Source organism: Leucoraja erinacea, chromosome 39, assembly GCF_028641065.1.
Source record: "Leucoraja erinacea ecotype New England chromosome 39, Leri_hhj_1, whole genome shotgun sequence".
NCBI lineage: Eukaryota > Metazoa > Chordata > Chondrichthyes > Rajiformes > Rajidae > Leucoraja > Leucoraja erinaceus.
In genome coordinates this window covers 5,323,135-5,338,415 of record NC_073415.1, presented here as the reverse complement: position 1 = coordinate 5,338,415, position 15,281 = coordinate 5,323,135, and the positions used below count along the sequence as shown (strand labels likewise).

The 15,281-nt window shown below is 42.2% G+C and overlaps 1 protein-coding gene across 1 annotated transcript; it reads right to left on the bottom strand.

Moving 5' to 3' along the window:
* Positions 1–1,914: 1,914 nt before the first annotated feature.
* Positions 1,915–11,684, bottom strand: LOC129714480 (epoxide hydrolase 4-like). Its single transcript, XM_055664108.1, has 7 exons — positions 11,419–11,684; positions 8,974–9,059; positions 8,011–8,168; positions 6,518–6,646; positions 5,152–5,255; positions 4,470–4,618; positions 1,915–2,887 (listed from the first exon to the last, which is right to left on the bottom strand). The coding sequence occupies exons 1-7, from the start codon at positions 11,659–11,661 to the stop codon at positions 2,665–2,667; spliced, it is 1,092 nt and encodes a 363-aa protein (XP_055520083.1). The 5' UTR covers positions 11,662–11,684; the 3' UTR covers positions 1,915–2,664.
* Positions 11,685–15,281: the final 3,597 nt, after the last annotated feature.

Below are 15,281 nucleotides of genomic sequence, written 5' to 3'. Positions count from 1 at the left end.
TGCTTGGGTGGCCCTATTCCAGGGAACTGTTCCAGGCAGAACTGCTTGTTCTCCATGTCCTGCCAATCCTTTGTGCTCATGAAGCACAAGCAAAGTGATGATTCATTTAATTTGTACGTATATTGGTTACCACAAATATGTAATCGCAGTGACTGCCCTTCCAAAGTATTTTACTGCTGGTCTAAAATGTTCTGGAGGTGGGAGAAATATGATGCCATGCTTCATTATTACCCCAATATATTTACTTTTCCCTGAACTCACCTACTCTCCAAAATGCAATCACATGTCTTCTTCCTGGTTGCTTCTGTAATTACTGCATGCTAACATATAATACTTTTCTTCCTCTCTTGCATCACCCTTCGCAATTGTTCTGATTCATGCATTTGATAGATCTTAGTTAGCCTAGTGTTGCCTCCTGCTGTTGACTGAGGACCAGGTGGATGTAAAGAGAGATGGAAAAAATATGTTATGTCTTCCTTTCTTTTGCAGGAATCACAGCTTATTTATTATGTTCTAAGTTCTTGATCTGTTCCTCACTACATGTTCTATCCATTTCCGCTTTTAAAGACTCTGACATATCCAGAAATCCACTCAAATTTTTAATCTATGGAAATATAAAATCTACAGCCTGCTTTGTAATTTCTAACCAAATCACCCTTACATTTTATTTTCCTTAATCAATTTCTTTGTGAAATCTGAATTTTCCTATTTGATCTTTGTCTGCATTCTTGAAATTAATCTAACCTTAAGTTTACATGGTAAAAACAGATCATAGAAGAGCAATCCTAAAGCAAGATGGGAAGGAGGTCTCCTCAGAAAGCCTTCCCCCCAGCATGGTGCTGGTAGTTTAGTCCGTCACCCATCGAATAAGTGAAATCCCAGCCAGTTATCATCATTTTTATTTAGAAGATTTTGCATATACCACACGTTACAAACAAAATTATTCTTTACATTGTCAATTCTCTCTGCTAATTACAAATAGTAGATGATTGATCTTCAACTCTTAAAAGTTGCAATAATTAAATAACGGCTAATACTTATCGTCAAAGGTTTTGACGCATTGGACTGGAAGATTTTGTCCATTGCAAGTGTGTATGGCACAATTCACTCAACAAATCCATTGGGTCAATTACTCTATTTTTAAGTACTTTGATCAAGTGCTAATTTGACATAATGAGAAATTAGTGCTGCATCAGCTCCAAAACCATCTCACTATCCTTGTTCTGAGTTACCACTGTTAAATGGAATTGTGCTGCAAACATTTTGGCTTTCTAAATTACAAAATTGACCATCCATCCATTGCACTTCCTTAGTTGGAAAGCACTTTGTACATGCTGCGATTGTAAAATTGCCTATATAAGTTTGACAAATGTACTATGTGCTGAACTATTAGTGAGTGCTTAGCGAGCAGCGAGATGAAGGGAATTATATAGGTGTACTCTTGCCCCATCTTCCACCAAATTTTCATCAAATTGAGTATCCTTTCGTCCATTCACAATAATGCGATGTGAAAGCGTTTAAATATTGGAAGATCCATTATCAAAGAAAGAGGCTTTTTTTTTAATTTCGCTGCAGCAGATCTGAGTTGTAAGAGGTAATTTCGGCGTGGAACGATTCTACGAGACCACAAACAATTGATGAGCAAATGCCGTGTTAAACAATACTAGTTGAGTTAAAGATATTTGTTATGAATGGGAATACCCCTAATCGCCTTTTGAGCTACACCTATTTGGGAGGGCAGAGTTTTAGGCATAATCATTTAAGGCAGACCCAAGAAGATGATGCAAGGAGTATAGGCAGTTCTCAGGCTGCTGATGGGGTGGAAGATTGCAACCTTCACGTGTTTCAACTAATGCAATCAACTCGACGTGCACAAACGGAAGATCAAATAGAACTAGTTGTCCAACACGCTGTGCACGCCACATGAACAAAGAAGAAGGCTGCTGATGTTACAGCTGTTGGGATGGGGGAGAGGGTGAGCAAGAGAATCGAGGTAAAACTTCCTAGTTTATTTTAATTTAGTTTAGAGATACAGCATGGAAACAGTTCCTTTGGCCCACCAAGTCTGCGCTGACAACTTCATTTAATTCTGTTATCCCACTTTCACAACCACTCCGTTACAGCCTGGGGCAATTTACTGTGGCCAAATAGCCTACCCCCCCTACCGTCAAATGATATACTGTCTGGGGAAGAGTCTTGACTAGAAACGTTACCTACCCATGTCCTGCGGAGATGCTGCCTCACCCACTGTTACTCCCGCACTTTGTTTCTTTTTTTGAATCATAGATTTGCCTGATTTGTTATTTACAGGCTCGGTATTAGAGAGGCTGTTGTGTAAAAGGCAGGAAACTTAGCCACAGTATTCTGAGATCACAGCGAGTGAACAATGCGTGGGCATGACAGCTAATTATTATTTTAATAAATAAGCATCTGCAGATCCATGGGTCCATAATAACCAAGTTCTTGTTTTATAACCTAGGATGGAGCCATGTGCCATTATGAAGCTCATTATATAACAACATTCAAATAGAAGATTCTAAAATTATTTTTACTCACAAATGTGCAAATTCTTTTCATTCATGATAAATTGTGTATTCTATATTCTAAAATTAACTATAATTTCACCCAAGTAAAGGTGTGGCATGCGTTCGTGTGGATTCAGGTCTACTTGTCATTTTCCTCCAGGAACGTCCACATGAGCTTGTTGACCACATCAGGTTCATCTTGTTGGACCCAGTGGCTGGCCCCAGGCACGACCTTCAGTTGGAACACATTCTGTATGTACTGTTCAATGTGCGCAGTCATGCCAACTTCCAGGGCAATATCCTTGTCTCCCCAAATCACCAGGGTAGGTGCCATCACATTGTGGCACTTCGCTGGTTGGTTGCTGCAATAGAAGCAATCACATTCAGTCAACAATTACCAATGCTGCAACACAGTGGCGCAGCAGTAGAGTTGCTGCCTTACAGCACCAGAGACCCAGGTTCCATCCTAACTATTAGTGCTGTCTGTACGTGATCACCGTGATGGAAGGCAATAAAGTTCAGTCAGTCTTCCTCCTTTTGTTCCAAATGTTGCCCAATAACACACCAGTGATATCCTTGGAAATATTTCACTATGTTACAGATGCTAGATAAATGCTGTTGCTTGTTATTGCTTGGGTCTGATTTTGTACAAAATCTAGAATATGGAAATGTGATTTAAATTTATTCAGAGCAAGAGGCTCTGCATAAAGCATTCATTGCCCCATTGTGTATTGTCAGTATAATGTTCCTCTGATGCAAATGACTACAGTGCCCTTCATAATGTTTGGGACTTAGAAAATAGTTTGACTGTAGTGTAGGAAAGGTGATGAGTTCCAGATAATGCAAGTAGTTGCCAAGGTACATGGTTGATGGTCTGAAGGATCACCGAGTTTGGAGACAGCATCAGATGGTTCTCAAAATGTCTGTGTCTTAAATGTTATCTGCTTCACCGTGAGCCTTTGCAATGTCCAAACGTGGATCAGTGGTTCAAATCCCACTTTAGAAACTCCAGCATCATACTCCAAGTGGACTCTTAACAAGAGCAAGGTCATCATTGTCACCCACCCCTACTCTGCTTTCAATGCATGGCATAGAAGCACACAATAGTCACAGATGGAGCATGATTTGAGCGAGCAACTCACTGGTTACATGGAACTGCAATACCTAGTCGCTCATGGTCCCTCCTCGATTCCAAAATGAACAGCTTCACTTCAGCACATTCGTGGAACATGCTGCTCCAAAATACTATCTTCTGCATTAAACACTAAAGCAGATCCCGTTCCCCTAACTCAGGCCGATAGAAAACTGCCCATTAGTTTTCCCAGGAATATTCCCCATTGTACTCCCCATTCTTCATGGTATATACAGATTAAATAGTCATCAGTATTTTTGGGATCTTGCTGTGTGCAGATTGGCACAGTTTATACACAGGCCACACTTGAGCCAGGTACAGCAGCCCCTAGAACACCTCACACCTGATGATTAAATTTTTACCCGTTATAGAAGAAACTGGAGCTTCCACAGTTCCAGTTTCTTCCCAACCTTGGCTATCCGCTCCAGCCAATTCTTGTCACACGCCTCTACCCCCCGAACCAGATCCCCAGCACCTTCAAGAAGTTAGGCTTGACGGTGAAGGGGACGGAAGATCGGTCGGGCCAGTTACCAAAGAGCATGGCCTCGCTCTACCTGCAGTTCACCCTCGCTCCCGTGGCCAACTCAAACTGGTCGCAGACACTGATCAATCCGCGGACCGACTCTGGATCCAAGCAGAAGACAGTGACATCGTCTATGTACAGGGAGGTTTGACATGAGTGCCCCCACTGCCTGTCAATGTCACTCCTCTTATGCTCGCATCCTTCCTTGATGGGCTCGGCAAAACAAGACAGAGGATCAATGTCACATTGAGGCATAAAGCCAAGTCCAGTCCTTGGTTGAATTCCGTACCTGAAAATGTTCCTGTAGTAGTTGTAGGGACCCACCATTGCTCCAGGCCGAGAAAAGCTGAACACGTAGGCCTCCAAATCTTCTTCAGTCAATCTATTATTTTTATTTTTGATCCCCATTCGTTTACCCATATAAACACTCTTCAGGGTCTAATTAAAATGACACAGCGGTAAATGTTAAAACAATTTTTAAAGCAAAATAAAACCTGGGGAATATAAATATATGATATGAAATGATCAACATGCAGTTGAGAAAATAAATGTTCGAACAGCACCACCACCCCCTCGCAACCATGTTTCTGTAATGGCCACATCATAATTCCAAGCATTGATCCATAAGGAAATGAGGAACAATTTGAGGCAGTAAAAGCAACCAGGGTCCAAGAGCTTCAAATGTAGCGCTTCAAATGTAGAAACAAGGAACTGCAGATGCTGTTTATAAAAAAAGACACAATGTGCTAGAGTAACTCAGCGGGTCAGGCAGCATCTCCAGAGAAAATTGATAGTTGGCGTTTTGGGTTGGGATCCTTCTTCAGACGGAGGATCTCGACCCAAAACGTCACCTATCCATGTTCTACAAAGATGCTGCTGACGTGCTGTTACTCCGGATGTTGTGCCGTTTTTAAAATAAAACATGTCAATCATGAAGTAATCAATATTTTCAAGGCAGGAAAATAGTGTACCTTGAAATCTTCCATATGCATCATAAACTCTGGAAGTTTTGGTACTTGGAAGAAGAATATATAGCTGGATTTCAGCAGCTGGGATGGATGTCGTTTCATGTAGCCTGAAATAAAGAAAGTCAACTCACATTACCGGCTCTAAACCTTCACATAAAAATAAAGCAGAATCCCAGTATGCATCTTTCTAGTTTGATATTAACGAGTGTATGTGTGCTGGTTTAGCAAGAACCAGATCGCAAACACACAAATTTATAAACCATTTTAAAACATCGCTCATAAATATCTCTGAGAGCTTTGACTAGCTTTTGTGGTCAATTCAGATTACAATCCCACATCCGCCGGTAATTAATGCTAGTTAAAGGTTGAAAACATACTACTTCAGGTCCCCCTGAGGTCCTGCAGGAGATATAGTCTCCACTTAAAGTGACCTACGGAGCCAACAGAACTCGCTCCTACTATTGGGAAGAAATGACAGGACCCTGAAAACCGTGACCACCAGTTTCAACAGCTTCTTCCCAACCACCATCAGGCTTTTGAACACTACACAACACTAACTTTAGCAACTATTGTTACGGCTGCCAAAATCAAATACCTCAAAGGCCAATAACATAATACAAAACCAGGTTCAAATGGAAAAATAATTTATTTTTCACTAACAAAAAGTACTAAACCTGGATCAAACAAACAAAGAGGGGTCGGATGGGCTAGCAAACAAAAGATAAAGGGTGCTCTGGCCAACCACTCAATGGGCCGTCGGACCAGACTATAAACCTGCCTCAGTGTGAAAATAAACCTGAAACAAAACCACGAAAACAATAATGCCAGTCCCATCCTTCCCAAGCAAAATAAGTTAATACAGAATGAAGAGTTACATAAAGAACACTATGCAATCAAACAAACTAAACCAACACCAGACTGCTGCCACCAGTCTGAGGGGGAAGAGAGAGACAGAGGGAGAGACTGCCAGTGCACATGGTCTTTTTAAGCTGAGGCTCCGTCATCAGGCTCACGTGATGCAGCTTGGGCCAGGAGCCTCCAATCAGGTACAGGAGCAGCCAGGCAGCAGGAGGTACTAATGGCAATCAGAGAAACAGGTTAGTACATAATTAACACCAGCAGAGGGAGCGCATAACAACTATGAACTTCAATCCACTGTCTTTGGTTGCACTTAGCAGTTCAGTTTTGTTCAGCTAATATTAGTTATTAATATATTGAATTAAAAAATATATATTTTTATCTGTGTGTGTAGCGCTTACAAGCCTGTAAGATGCTGCTAGCAAGAATTTAATTGTTCCAGTGTCAGTACATGACAGTTAAACATTCTATCTCTCTCTCTCCTGGAAACAAACTGTGGCCTTCAACTCACGAAAAAACACATCTGGATGTGGTGCATTCATGATGATTAATTTCTCTACCAACTCTGGGTTCTGAATAGCCAAACTCCAAGCTAAGACTCCTCCCCAGTCATGTCCAACGAGGATACAGCTGCTATGTCCTGAAAACACAACAAAATAGCATTATTAGATTGTTGCGTTAAATACATGAAGCAAGATGTTAATCCAACTTGTTACTAGTTGTGGACAAAGACCACTGGGTAAATCTAACACCAGGTCCAAAGCCCAAAAGTCATTCAACACAGAAACAAGCTAGTTTGCCCACATTCGGCCCATATCCCGCTAAACATTTCCTATCCACGTACCCGACTCAAATACCTCCACTGGCAGCTCATTCCATATACCCACCACCTTATAAGACATTGACAGTATAACACCCAGCCAATCTTATCCATTGGTGAAGGAATGAGAGATCTAACAAAGTTCTTGACGTACTGTTCTGATATTTCCAATGCACCAGAAGAAGCTGCCATATTCCAAGTAATTTCTAACTGTCTCCACCTCCGTACAGCCCTATGAAGGTGTTTTAATTCTTCTTCCACACCAGTAAGTCTCTGAAGTTATCCTTGGGATTTTTAGGGGCCTGTCCCACTTAGGCAATTTTTTGGGTGATTACCGCAACATTTTCAACATGTTGAAACATTTTCGGCGACACTGTTTACCAGTTGTGCTGAAAGTAATTTGCCTGAAAAAGCAACTGTCTTTTTCGCTCCACAAATATTGTCTGATTTGCTCAGTATTTCCTTATTGTTTCCAGCGCCTGTTTTATTTTGTGTTTAAGAAGGAACTGCAGATGCTGGAGAATCGAAGGTACACAAAAAAGCTGGAGAAACTCAGCGGGTGCAGCAGCATCTATGGAGGGAAGGAAATAGGCAACGTTTCGGGCCTATTTCCTTCGCTCCATAGATGCTGCTGCACCCGCTGAGTTTCTCCTGTTTTATTTTGTTGCTCTTTTAGCAATACACCAAAGCATAGAGTGGTGGAGTAATTCAATGGGTTAGGCAGCATCTCATGAAGACATGGACAGTCAATGTTCGTGTTGGGACCCTTCTTCAGAAATGTTGCCTATCCATGTGCTGCCTGACTTGATGCGTTACTCCAGTACTTTGTGTTTTGCTCCAGATTCCAGCATCTACAGTTCTCTTGTTTCTCTTCCATGTATGTGAATGTGAGTTAGTTCCCTTAATGGCTGCCAAGTACAACTATTACGTAAACTCAGCTTTGTATGCTTAAAAAACTGCAAATTGCAAGTTTTAGGCTCCAGATCAGCATACATTTACTAAATTTAATTCTTCATTGGAGACCCATTGGAGCTGCACAAATTCTGAGAAAAAAAATTACAACCTTCAATATTGTAAGATCACGGGTTTACAGGAAATCAAATTCCACATAAATGCTATTTGTATGCAGCAGTCCTGAACTACCCCTATGAAAAATGCAAAAAATAATTTTGTATTTATCATACCTAGAGCCTCAATCATTCCCCTGATATCAGCCAGCAAATACTCCATCTTGTAGTCACTTCGATCTTGGGGTGCATCAGAATCCCCGTATCCACGCAGGTCCATAGCCACCACTCGGTACTTACTTTTGAACTCCCGCAGCTGGTAACGCCACGAATACCTTTGACACAAACAGCGTCAATGAGATGGTAATCCACTGCCAACGCAGCAACAATTAACAAGCTAGGGCCTGCGGCACACTTCGGATGAATACATGCAGATATTGCCCCTGGTAACAATGTACCTGCAGCCTCACACTGAAGAATCAATAAGGGCTTTCATTCCTATAAACAGCACAGTATTTTTATTCATCCGGAAAATTTTAATTCCTTGCTGTTAAATTTAAAAAAAAGATTTATTTTCAGTGGTCACACAACCAAGGAGATGTATTCATCAGGATGAGTCAGATTGGGGCGGACTGTGGCGTAGCGGTAGAGTCACTGCCTTACAGCGCCAGAGACCATGGTTTGATCCTGACTACGCCTGCTGTCCGTACGGAGTTTGTACGCTCTCCCTGTGACCGTATGGGTTTTCTCCAGGTGCTCCGGATTCCTCCGCACTCCAAAGACATACAGGTTTGCAGATGACTGAACTTTAGTAAAAATTGTAAATTGTCCCTAGTGTGTAGGATAGAACGAGTGCATGGGGGTAATCGCTGGTCGGCACCGACACGTTATGCTGTTTCGATGCTGTATCTCTAAATTCTAAATATTCAAATGTATAATGTCACTCTGCATCTCATGACATCCTAAATTGCTTTATAGTAATCTATGTGGACTGTGTGGATATTACGGGCTGAAGGGCATTTTCTGTGTTGTACAGTTCTATGTAGAGTCCACGTTAGTATTTATTTTGCTATGACTAAATAGGGCAACTTTCTACTGACAGTAGAAATTGGTGAGTAAATAACAGGGCACATTGTTTACCAGATCTCAGGAAAGCCATGGAGCAGCAACATCAACTGCTTGTTCCTCTCCCCAGCTGCCACATAGTGAAATTGCAGCCCTGAATCCTGTAGAAAGAGGATCGAGAGGTCAGTAATGCCCCTGTCCCACTTAGGAAACCTGAACAGAAACCTCTGGAGTCTTTGCGCCCCACCCAAGGTTTCCGTGTGGTTCCCGGAGGTTGCAGATAGGGAGACTGACAAAAACCTCCGGGAACCACACGGAAACCTTGGGTGGGGCGCAAAGTCTCCAGAGGTTTCCTTTCAGGTTTCCTAAGTGGGACAGGGGCATTACCATCCAACACAACTGTCACTTACGAAACCACAGCTGTAGGTTTCAAACAGAAGGACTTCCATCTTTTAAGTTATGGTAACCTTTGTAATTATTACATTACAACATGCATTCTCTAACTAGAGTCTTTCAAACACCTTCAGGTGGCTATAAAAGTCAGCATTTTCCCCACAGTGCAGGACCTCAATACCCAGCATTCTGGGCAACATGAATGGCTCAATTAATGTTACTGAAATAGTAGATATGTTCACAGTTATTTTGCTGCTTTAGTGGTGCAGGAAGTGAGCAATTGGGGATATACAGAGTCACAGTCAAAGGCTTAGCAGAGGGTTGTAAAAATTTAGAAATATCTTACAGGTAAGTACATTTAAAAACAATTATTTCCCAAATTAATGGATTTTTAAAAAACAATTAGGAACTAATCTTGGTGAATCTTTGCTGCATTCCATCTAAAAGCAAATCCTTTTATTTGGAAGGAGCCCAAAACTGTACAATACTGGGGAAAAGACGATGTTTATGTCATCATGGACATGCATGACTATTACGTGATGAACAAGGGTCTAAATGACTTTGTTTTACTCCTGCATTCATCAACAGGATAGTGGTGGAGAGAGTCAATAGATTCAGTATCTCTCTGATGATCTGTCCTGCGCCCAGCATGATGAAGCAAATGAAACTCACCAATGCTCATACTTCCTTAGAAGCTTTGGCATGTCGCCAAAAATGCTACCAAACCTCTGCAGGTGTACAGTGGAAAGCATGAGGCCTGCTAAGGTAACTTGAATGCTTATGAATATGGAAGGCTGTAGAATGGGTGGACATTGCCTGGTGCATAAGGGCATTGACTTCCCTATCATCAAAGTGATCTACTGGAAGCACTGCTTCAAAAAAGCAGCTAATATCATCACAGACCTACACCATCCTAGCCACACTGTCATCATGCTGTTAATATTAATATCAGAAATAAAATAGAGTATCTCGATTTCCATTCAGGAACAACTTCTTTCCATCAAGCATCAGGTTCCTGACCTACCTTTATAACCCTACCTCAGCTCTAAACTAACAAGGACTTTGTACCGCGAAGATTGCGCTATCTACTTTGGCTTGCACTATTGTGATCTGGTTTATAGCCATATAACAATTACAGCACGGAAACAGGCCATCTCGACCCTTCTAGTCCGTGCCGAACACATATTCTCCCCTAGTCCCATATACCTGCGCTCAAACCATAACCTTCCATTCCCTTCCCGTCCATATAACTATCCAATTTATAGTTTATCTAGTTTAAGCGATCTTTTACTTTATGTTCATTTGGTATGCTATTGTGTGTAATGTTCTGTAAAGCTGCTGCACCCATCCCATTTTATATTACGACATCCCCAACATCTCCTTCACCATCAAATTGAAGCCACGTGCAAATTGGAAGGAGTGTAACTCATATTCTGCTTGGGTAAATTTCAATCTAATGGCATGAATGTTACTTTCTCCAATTTCAAATTAAGCATCCCCCCCCTTATCCTCCATCCCCCCCCCCCCCCTTATCCCTCCACCCCTCTCCATCTTCCTTAACCTCCACCCCCCCCCCCCCCCACCTCCACCCCCCCCCTTATCCTGCCCCTCTCCTCCCCCTTATCCTCCACCTCCCCCCCCCCCTATCCTCCACCCCCTCCCCCCCCCCCTTATCCTCCACCTCCATTCCCCCCCTTATGCTCCACCACCCCCCCTATCCTCCATCCCCCCCCATATCCTCCCCCCCCCCCCCCTATCCCTCCATCCCCCCCCCCCCCTATCCTCCACCCCCATCTTCCTTATCCTCCCCCACCCCCCTTATCCTCCATTCCCCCCCTTATGCTCCACCACCCCCCCTATCCTCCATTCCCCCCCATATAACCCCCCCCCCCCTTTTCCTCCATCCCCCCCCCCCCCCCTTATCCCCCCCATATAACCCCCCCCCCCTTATCCACCACCACCCCCTTATCCTCCATTCCCCACCACCATCATCACTGTACACACTGAGGCCCCCTGTTGAGGGAGGGGGAGGGGCAATCTCACGGGGGGGGGGGGGGGGGGCAACGTGATGCACGCGCGCGGCGGTTTGAAACAAGGCGGCAGTTGAACGGTCGCCACGGCCGGTACCTTGAGGCGGACGAAGCCGTGAGTCCCCAGCGACGGGTCGCTGAGGCAGGCGGGCGGGCTCTCCCGCACCCGCCACTCGAAAGCCCTCCGCCGCTTCCTCACCACCACCACGGCGGCCCGCAGCAGGACGACGGCGCAGATGACCGCGGTCAGCGTGCGGACGGCCAGCCAGGACAGGGCGGCCCTGGCGGCCAGCGCAGCGCGGCTGGGCAGCAGCAGCAAGCGGGACCGCAACGTCGCCATTCCCGCTCCAAGCCCCGCCTACGCTCCCCCCCCCCTCCCAATCCCATTGGCTGGCGCGCCCGCCACTCAGCGGTGGGCGGGCCGAGGCTGCAGGTGAGGGGGGGGCTCAGGTGAGCGGAGGTTCCAAAGGTCATCAGGGACTCAGACGTTATAACCATATAACAATTACAGCACGGAAACAGGCCATCTCGGCCCTACAAGTCCCTGCCGAACAATTATTTTCCTAGTCCCATCTACCTGCACTCAGACCATAACCCATGAGCCATTCCTATATAACCATAACCCCATTCCTATATAATTACAGCAAACGTTGTTTGAGGACAAGACACAAAAATGCCGGAGTAACTCAGCGGGACATTCCCCGAGAATCAGGGGAGAGGGAGACACAGATAAAGAAGGGTAAAGTGTGTAGAAACGAGAAATCAAGAGAGATGTGGGTCAAGGAAAATATAGAAACCATCATTGTTAGTTAGAGAAGGTGACATCAACGCAACTTGGGCAGCTTCCAACCCAGTGGCATGAATATTGATTTCTCTAACTTCAAAGTAACCCATGCATTCCCTCTCTCCCCCACTCGTACCACTTCAAAGTTGTCTTGTTGAGTGTCATTGTCTGTAACTCGTTCTCACCTGGCGCACTATATACCTAATTTCTTTCCCCAGACTCTGTCTGAAGAAGGGTCTCGACTCACAACATCACCTATTCCATCTCTCCAGCAATGCTGTCTGACCTGCTGAATTATTTCAGCTATAATGTCAATCTTCGTGTTCCATTATCATATGCCCCAGATCCAAGCTCCAAGTCTTTATTATGGAATATTAGCTGTGTATCAGTTAATCCATCCCTCGGGTTGAAATTATTCCAGTTATGTGGAAAATAATTCCTTAATCTATCTCCTTTCCTAGTCCTTACACCCAATCTATTTTTTAAAATAATTGTGCAGGCAGGCAGCTGAATTTAGATCAAGATTTGTACCCATAAATGAAAACATCTATTTTAGGAAAATCACAAGGAATGAAGATTAGAGGACTCACAACTGTTTGCACATTCTCCCAGTGACCATATGGGCTTTCTCCGGGTGCACCGGTTTCCTCCCATATTCTAGACATGCAGGTCTGTTGGTTAATTGGCTTCTGTAAATTGCCCCTAGTACATTGGATGAAAACTGGGATCACTAGTGTACGGGTGATCATTGTTCAGCACGAACATGGTTGGCCAAAGGGTCAATTCCCATGCTGTATCGCAAAACTAAACCGTTAAAGGTTCAGTGTGGCAATGACTTCTTGAAGCATGTGAAAGGCCTAGCTTGTGAGCCAATTCAAAAGTCACTGGCTTTCTTAAAAAAAGGCTTGTAGTTATACAAATTTTGCAATGTCAAAACATGACAAAGCATTACAAGCCAATGGTATGTTTATTTCAAGTGCAGCCAGATTGATAAAATACAGAATATTAAATATCACAAGGAGCAAGAAGCAATATTTCTTCAATACTATACTTAAATTTAGCATAAAACTTCAATCAAATTAAAGGATGACGATGGAATCCATTAGTTGAAGGTTTGTCATTATTTTCTTCCTGATTGCATGTGTAGGGGTTATAGTAAAATAAACAAATTAAACAATTTTCACTTCATTCAGCTGCAGTATAAATTCTGACAATGCACGACACAGATTATATTTTTGTTTAAAAAGTAATTGTGGCAAAACTGTTTTTGTTACTGTTCAATTTGATTTTCACACGTCATATTGCACAATTCAATCACATTATCCCAAATTGGAATTAGTTATTCCTTATTCAGTAAAAATGTTTATTTGAACAATAACTGCACAAAAACTAGGAAAATCTAGTAATTTCTTTCTACATATATTCAAAATCTTTAATACAAGCATTTTCATATTTAATATAATTAGAACTGGAAGAGTGACATTGTGTTGCATTAAAAAAAAAGCTAACTATTTCATTTGATTACTGGTTTACATCACATTGATGCCATTAATCTGCAAGTAAAATTATCCACAAAAACATTAAATAGTGTGTAATGTGTGCTCAGCATGTACAACGCAAACATGAAAATTAAACTAAATATGCCCGATGTATCCAAGAACAAGACAGTTGTATTGTCTACCAAGCAGTCCATTTAAGGGGTGGAATGCACACAAAACAAATTGAGCAGGATACAAATAAAGTCACATTATTGGAAAACGTAAAAAAATACACTGGAGTAATATCCATAAATGTGTACATCTGAAAGTTTTAAGTGTTTTGATCAGAATATAATGAAATCACCTCAGTCTCAGACTGAAAGGCTAATCTATTAACAAATGACAATATTTGGCAAATTCAAAGTACAATTGAAAACATTAAAAAGGCTATTATTCTAATATCTGAATACAAATATTTTGTTCTCTGCATACATATACAATTTAAATACATAGTTTTTTTTCACCCCAAATGTGCCTTTGGAGTTTAACGTTAAGGACTTGCAATCCATTATGATATGCATTGATATCAGTTCAGAACATATTTATACCACTGTGCGCAAAGTACCCACTGAACCCTGAGCGTAGACAGCAAGCAACTCATGTAGAAGGAAAAGTGAACTGCAATTGCCCTTTTGTCCGAAATATCACATGTGCAATAAATGGTGCGATACTTGAAAAAATTGCTTAGAAGGAGTCGACAGTCAACCATTGTACGTTACACAAACATTTCCCATCCAAAGATAATTTAAGGCTGTTGCAAATGAAAGTCTAATAAAATTGAAAGTGATTCCCAGATATTTCCCATAAAAATGAAATGCAATAGAACACCAAAAGAGGATGGTTTTGGCCCTATCTCCTAACAAGCCATTTTCAATTGCAAGTACAAGAAGCGACTGAAACATCAAAAGTATAAGATGCACCGATCTACAAAAAAAATTTGTATAGTTGGAACTTTTCAGAAGTAGTGTCTCTGGTATAATTGGAACATCATAGAACAAGGGACAATTGTTGTCTTTGACCAGTCTAGTTGCCAAATAAATAGATTATAGTTTGATAGTTCGGGTAATAGTAAAGTAATTATCAGCCATTTTAAATTAGAAGCCCAATGTTATCAGAGTATCTACTTTTAGAAAGGCAATGTATCTCAATTGTCAATAAATGCTCAAACAAAACATGGATGGAAATTCTGTGAACCAAACTAATGGGCTATATAAAACCAGATTCAGCTGGTTTTTGTGAGGTGCAATATTCGTTGATAAAGGGTTGTTAAAGGTGATAATAAAGTTAATTAAACACTTCCTGTCAAGTCTGCATAATCACAAAAGCTTTCTTTTCCTGCCGCCTAGTGGTAGAACATTCACACTTTGCAGCAATAAAAATAACAATCTAATCCTCCACACTGGGTATACTGATAGGGTAAACCATTTGTTTAGGGTGGCCCCAACAGATCATCAGCTACTTAGCAAACCCCAAAAATCAATGGAGACAAGGGACTGCGGAAGCTGGAATCGTGGAAGAACTCAATTTGTCAGGCAGCATCTGTGGAGGGATTGGACAGAAGACACTGAAGAGGGTCATGACCAGAAACATCACCTGTCCATTCCCTTCACACTATTGGCCTTGCCCTATAAATCAATG

What these genes read in the sequence shown, in the direction of transcription:
- LOC129714480 (XM_055664108.1), bottom strand. Translation starts at nt 11,661, where the DNA reads ATGGCGACGTTGCGGTCCCGCTTGCTGCTGCTGCCCAGCCGCGCTGCG. An exon ending in CATGGCTTTCCTGAGATCTG is followed by an intron (nt 8,169 to 8,973) that starts GTAAACAATGTG and finishes TTTGTGTCAAAG; the next exon opens with GTATTCGTGGCGTTACCAGC. An exon ending in TACTACAGGAACATTTTCAG is followed by an intron (nt 2,888 to 4,469) that starts GTACGGAATTCA and finishes CTTCTATTGCAG; the next exon opens with CAACCAACCAGCGAAGTGCC.